Source organism: Blennius ocellaris, assembly GCF_963422515.1.
Source record: "Blennius ocellaris genome assembly, chromosome: 18".
Classification (NCBI taxonomy): Eukaryota; Metazoa; Chordata; class Actinopteri; order Blenniiformes; family Blenniidae; genus Blennius; species Blennius ocellaris.
Genome location: NC_137667.1, coordinates 20,651,440 through 20,657,876, shown reverse-complemented (window position 1 = coordinate 20,657,876; position 6,437 = coordinate 20,651,440). Strand labels below are relative to the sequence as shown.

The following is a 6,437-nucleotide window of genomic DNA, read 5'->3' as shown; positions in this document are numbered from 1 at the left end:
TCTGAGGGCAGATATTTGTTCTGCACCACTACGCCAAGAGAGATTCCTCGTACTGGAAATGGACATTTACTACATTACCTGGCAGTAAAACCTTTCTAATTCTGGTTCTCGCTGAAGCAGAGGAATTTAAACCAAAACTCATTCACGTTAAATATTAAACAAACACTGAAGAATAAAAAAAAACAACTAAAAAACAGCTGGATTAAAATCAACATTTTTATTTCAACACAAATAACAAACCACATTTATTTGAACCTTTTGGGCTCAAGCTGGACTTCCTGAATGAGATTTCCCAGAATCCTTCATGACTTCGTCTCTCTGTGAGTTTTCATGTGGTGCAGAAATGAACCTCGTTTACTGAAACTTTTCCCACATGTTCCACAAGAATACGGCTTCTCACCTGTGTGAGTTCTATTGTGGACCAACAAATGACTCTTTTGACTGAAACCTTTCCCACATGTTCCACAAGAACATGGCTTCTCACCTGTGTGAGTTCTATTGTGGATCAATAAATGACTCTTTCGACTATAACTTTTCCCACATGTTCCACAAGAATACGGCTTCTCACCTGTGTGAATTCTATTGTGGATCAACAAATCCCTGTTTTCACTGAAACCTTTCCCACATGTTCCACAAGAGTACGGCTTCTCACCTGTGTGAGTTCTATTGTGGGTCAACAATTGACTCTTTCGACTGAAACTTTTCCCACATGTGTCACAAGAATACGGCTTCTCACCTGTGTGAATTCTATTGTGGATCAAGAAATCACTCTTTCGAGTGAAACTTTTCCCACATGTTCCACAAGAATACGGCTTCTCACCTGTGTGAGTTATATTGTGGATCAACAAATGACTCTTTCGACTGAAACTTTTCCCACATGTGTCACAAGAATACGGCTTCTCACCTGTGTGAATTCTATTGTGGATCAAGAAATCACTCTTTCGAATGAAACTTTTCCCACATGTTCCACAAGAATACGGCTTCTCACCTGTGTGAGTTCTATTGTGGAACAACAATGTACTCTTTTCACTGAAACTTTTCCCACATGTTCCACAAGAGTACGGCTTCTCACCTGTGTGAGTTCTTTTGTGGATCAACAAATTACTCTTTTGACTGAAACTTTTCCCACATGTTCCACAAGAATATGGCTTCTCACCTGTGTGAGTTCTTTTGTGGATCGTCAAATAATGCTTTCGACTGAAACTTTTCCCACATGTTCCACAAGAACATGGCTTCTCACCTGTGTGAGTTCTATTGTGGATCAACAAATGACTCTTTCGCCTGAAACTTTTCTCACATGTGTCACAAGAATACGGCTTCTCACTTGTGTGAATTCTATTGTGGATCAACAAATCACTCTTTCGACTGAAACTTTTCTCACATGTGTCACAAGAATACGGCTTCTCACTTGTGCGAATTCTATTGTGGATCAACAATTGACTCTTTTGACTGAAACTTTTCCCACATGTTCCACAAGAATACGGCTTCTCACCTGTGTGAGTTCTATTGTGGGTCAACAATTGACTCTTTTGACTGAAACTTTTCCCACATGTGTCACAAGAGTATGGCTTCTCACCTGTGTGAGTTCTATTGTGGATCAACAAAGCACTCTGAAAGCTGAAACCTTTTCCACACGTTTCACAAATTATTTTCTTCTTCTCAGTGACGTTTCTTGAGTTTTGACCTAATGCACGTTTCTTACAGACATTTTTCCCACATGTTTCCTCACAAAGAAGCTTTTCATCTTCAGCCCGGTTCTCCAACTCAGGAACCCTGTCCACACGGTCACCAAGAACTATACTGAATTTCTTCAGTTCTACATTTCTGGTTGGTTGAGAGTCCAGATGTTTTGTCACATTGTGGACTTCAGAGTCATGAGAGAGGAGCTGCTCAGTGTCCGGTTCTTCTTCTGGATCACTCAGGGAACTTTGCTCCTCAATAGAAGGAACCCTAAAGGAACCACTTTCTTCCTTCAGTAGAAGCTGCTCTCCCTCCTGGCTGCTACCGAGTTTCTGCTGCTCCTCAATCTCTGGAGGTTCTGGTTCTTTTGGATCCTCTTTGATCTCTAGAGGTTCTGGTTCCTCTTTGAACTCTGGAGGTTCTGGTGTCTCTAGTTCCTCTTTGATCTCTGGAGGTTCTGCTTCTTCTGGCTCGTCTTTGATCTCTGGAGGTTCTGGTTCTTCTGGATCCTCTTTGATCTCTGGAGGTTCTGGTTCCTCTAGTTCCTCTTTGATCTCTGGAGGTTCTGGTTCTACCAGTTCCTCTTTGATCTCTGGAGGTTCCGGTACTTCCTGTTCTCCACAGTAGTTTGATTCCTGCTCCTCCCTGTAGTCATAGTGCTGTTGGAGCTCTGGAGAGACAAAAAGTACCAGATGAAAGGTGAGTTTCTTTACTTCTACACTTCTAACTTCAAAATAAAGAAATCTGAGTCTCAAGCAGTGAATTTGAAAATTTTCCACATTCCACCAATCGTCCATGTGGGACTGAATGTGTTGATCCAGTCTTTTCCACACCTGTTCTGTGGAGCTTGATTTGAGGGTTCCAGATGTTACCCAGCAGTCTGCGCTGATGCTCAATCTCCTCCTGGTACGGGACGATGGTTTGTTGAAACACGGTGAAGATTTCTCCGGCAGCAGCAGCGAGTCTCTGGCTGGTCCAGTCTCTCACAGAGTGGTGGGAATCGTCACGTTCACCACCAGTAACAGTCTCAACAAGACCCTCCTCCTCTTTACTGTGTGGAGCTTCATGTTCCTCCTGCTCCCGACTGGACCTCGTCTTCTGGTGACCAACGTGTCGCTGTGGACTCTCTGGAGGCAAACAAGGCCAAAGTCACCCACGTGAATATTTCACAGTGAAGGATGGATAAGTGATAAGTACATTTGTACTTGGTATAATGGGAATGAACATTTTGCAAGTTATCGTTGATTCATGCATGTTTGTGTTGTTCGCTGCTTTACGCCTCCAGGCCACGAGTCATTGTACCTTGTACTTATGAGAAGATATTTGAACGGCGCCGCTCTGAGACGTCTTCAAGGTCTCTGGCCTACAGGCTGGAGGAATATCTTATCTTAGGGAATTCCGACAGACAGACAGACAGACAGACAGACAGACACACAGACACACAGACACACACACACACCAGCGCTAACCTGCTTTGTTGTATCATGGAATGAGAATGTAACCGCCTACTTCAACGTTGGGAGTAAAAGCGGGCAGCAGAGGGAAGAACGGGGAAGATTGATGAACGAGCTGTCAGGTGACTTCACTCTCTGCTCTTGAGCAAGAAATGTTGATTGTTGTGACTATTATTGGTCTCGATACTGGGGTTGTCTCATTTATCTTATTCTAGCAGGTTTTTCAGCTAACAGAGTGTCGTCCTGTTATGAGGTTCCGGTTGCCTGTCTTCATGTCAAAATAAAATCCTCTGGTGTTCATCTGGCAGAATAGGATTTCAACTCAGAGCAATTCTTCTGCGGCGCTCGCCACAGTATTTATACACCATTACTCTGCACACTGCTCTCACAGTTGACAGTGGTTGAGAGTAAATGTTCTTTTAGAAAAAATTTGAAATTGGATCATTTCCCACGGCTGTTAGGTAAAAAACCTGCAAGAATGAGAGAAGAGAGACAACCCCAGTATCGAGAGAAATAAAGAGTCAAAACAATAAGTCAGCTTGTACAAGGACCGAGAAATGAAATCACCTCAGGAGCTGAAGTTCATCCATCTGCAGAGATCTTCATTTCTTTGCCCCGTTTTATTCAAAGTTAAAGTAGGAGGTTACATTTTCATACACAGATACAACAAAGCAGATTAAAACTGGTTCTCAGGCCTGTGTGTATATACGTCTGCGAGTGTGTGTGTGTGTGTGGTTACACTTCTATGTGGTTGACACAGGTGAAGCAGGAGTCTCAGATCAGATGTCCCCCGGCCCAGAGGCCAGAGACCTTGAAGAGTCTCAGAGTGGTACAGTTTCAATAATACAAAGACTCGTGGCCTTGCAGGTGTGAAACAGGAAACAGTGGTTATAATAGACAGGCATGAATCAACGATAACTTACAAAATGTTAATTCCCATTATATCAAGTACTATTAATTAACATAAAGTACAAATTCACCTAACAACGGCACACCTGACTATATCTCGTGGAAACACCAGTGTGGTTGAAAAACGCTGTAGTATTGCACTGAAGTGAAATTCGGTTTAAACCTATGAATACTTGTGTTTCATGACAAATTGTAAACAGACTATGCATCTATGTCCATCTGTTGCGGCCGTGCGCGAGCTTGTGTTTTACCGTAAAGGCGAGCATAAAAGCGCAGTTAAAATCAAATGTGGGCTCGCTTGACGGCAGTAAACCCAGGCTGCATTTTGCAGCATTCTATATACATTCTATACGCATTTTGTAATCTCTTGCTTGTGGGATTATTAAATTCACTATTGAAGAAATAAACTCTGCTTCTGTCTCTCCCGGATCAAACGAACACGCGGAATTCATGTGAACACAGGAACGAGTTCCAACAACAAAACCCCAGTTTTCCTCTGTTTGTGATACAGACGCTGAACGTTTAACGCTGAAGGTTTCTGACTTAAAATCACTCCCGTTGTTTCACTTCGAACCAGAACTCGCGAGCTTCAGGAGAAAAGAGACGATCCTCCACGAGAGTCACATTCACGTGTTCATCCTCACGTCTCCTTACCCGTTCTGTGGAACTCGACTTGAGGTTTGCCGCCGGTTCCCAATAACCTGCGTTGACGGCGAATCTCCCCCTGGCACCGGGCGACGGTTTGTCCAAACGCGGAGGATATTTCTCCGGCAGCAGCGGCGAGTCGCTCCTCGATCAACTCCCTCAAAGGCAGAAGTGACGTCATCGTCGCTGCGGGACATTTAGAAAGATTTCCTCCGGGAGACTCAGACAACAAGTTCCTTCTTCCAGGTTTAACGGCGGCTCGCATCCACCGCCCGCTCGCCGCTCCGGAGCGAATCACACGAGTTTTTTTACATGCTGGCTCGATTCGTCGACGGAAAATGACGTCATCGCGACACCGCCTCTAACCCATCATGTGACTTCCGGTGGTTTTTTTTATTTTTCTCTTTTTCTTATTTGAACGAGAACATTTACAAACTCTTGTGGTGGCTCAGCATGTAATCATCCCTCACAGGGAGAACAATAAAAACAACAACAACATATAAACAAATAAACAGAAATACAGGGTTGGAGGGGCAGTCCAAAGGGTGTAAATAAACTAATACGGATTAACAATCACAATCATATTAAAGGTGTACAGGAGGATTTTCCCGAATTGTAGGAAAGACCCACCCTCTCCACCTTTTGAAAAAAAGCACATGCACAACGCTCTCCCTGCTCCCGAGACGGAACGCCTACTAAAACGTGTAGAGAGACGTGACGAGCCCAGTTCTCCTCGTGCACGCTCTGTTTACAAGTCACAAGTTACACAATAGACGTAGATAACTTTTACTGGAAGTGATTTGAAATGGATTTCTCCAAATAGAAGCCAAACTTTACCTGTGGAGTAGAAACTTGGCGACTGAAGCGTCAGTGGGAAGCCCAACCTGGGCTTTCAGCGCCATCGTGTGAAACAATCTCACAAAAACACTCTGGTCTTGTTTCTCTCTTCCCAACCCTTTCTCTTCTTCTCATACACTTCCAAGACACGTTTTCTCTTGCGACCCTCTGCCATTTTCAAAGTACCCGGTGAGAACTGCGAGCTCGCTGAAGGGTTAGCTCACCATATACACCTGAAAGCGCGCATGCGCAGAAAGTGAAACCTAATAGATCCACGCTACCTCGGGACGAGCAGTGCGACGGCCTGACGTCATATATCACCAGAATGATTGACAGTTGGGAGGACCAATAGTCTTGATGATCCACCCGGAAAAAGAACATCCTCCTGTACACCTTTAAGTACTTAAGTTAAGAGCCGAAGACTTGAAATGAGAAGGACTGAGATCAGATTATACCGTGACTTTGTCTGTTTTGCTCCTGAAAACATGGGATTTCTCCACAGCGATATAAAAAAGACCTTCTAACCTACTTCTCCTGGAAGAACTTACATGTTTTGTGTGTAAAATAACTTTTCACGTCCAGTTAGACGGACGGCGTGTCGCTAGACGGCGCTCTGCCTGTGATGGAGGTGTGGATTCCTGCAGCTCGCGTCGCTCTGCCTGCTGATTCTAAATACGAACGATTTGCTTCAATGGCTTCTAAAGCCGTTCACTTCAGCCACCGCAGCAGCCGCTACAACTTCTGAACCTCCTCCATCACCTCCTCTCTCCATTTTTGTTACAGACCTGATGGGGTGGAGTCACGTCTCTCACTTAGTGCAGTGTCTTAAAGGGACAGGCGACCTACACACACTCGAAACCAACCTTTCTATTCTCTTTTTTTTTTTTAAACAACTAATATACCGACATGGGC

General features: G+C 44.1%; 1 protein-coding gene across 1 annotated transcript; it reads right to left on the bottom strand.

Annotated features, from left to right (window-relative positions):
* Window positions 1-257: 257 nt before the first annotated feature.
* LOC308143684 (uncharacterized protein) lies at window positions 258-5,008 on the bottom strand. Its single transcript, XM_080514569.1, has 3 exons — window positions 4,698-5,008; window positions 2,514-2,807; window positions 258-2,350 (listed from the first exon to the last, which is right to left on the bottom strand). Exons 1-3 carry the CDS (start codon window positions 4,951-4,953, stop codon window positions 303-305), a joined length of 2,598 nt encoding a protein of 865 aa, XP_080370695.1. The 5' UTR covers window positions 4,954-5,008; the 3' UTR covers window positions 258-302.
* Between the last annotated feature and the right edge of the window lie 1,429 nt (window positions 5,009-6,437).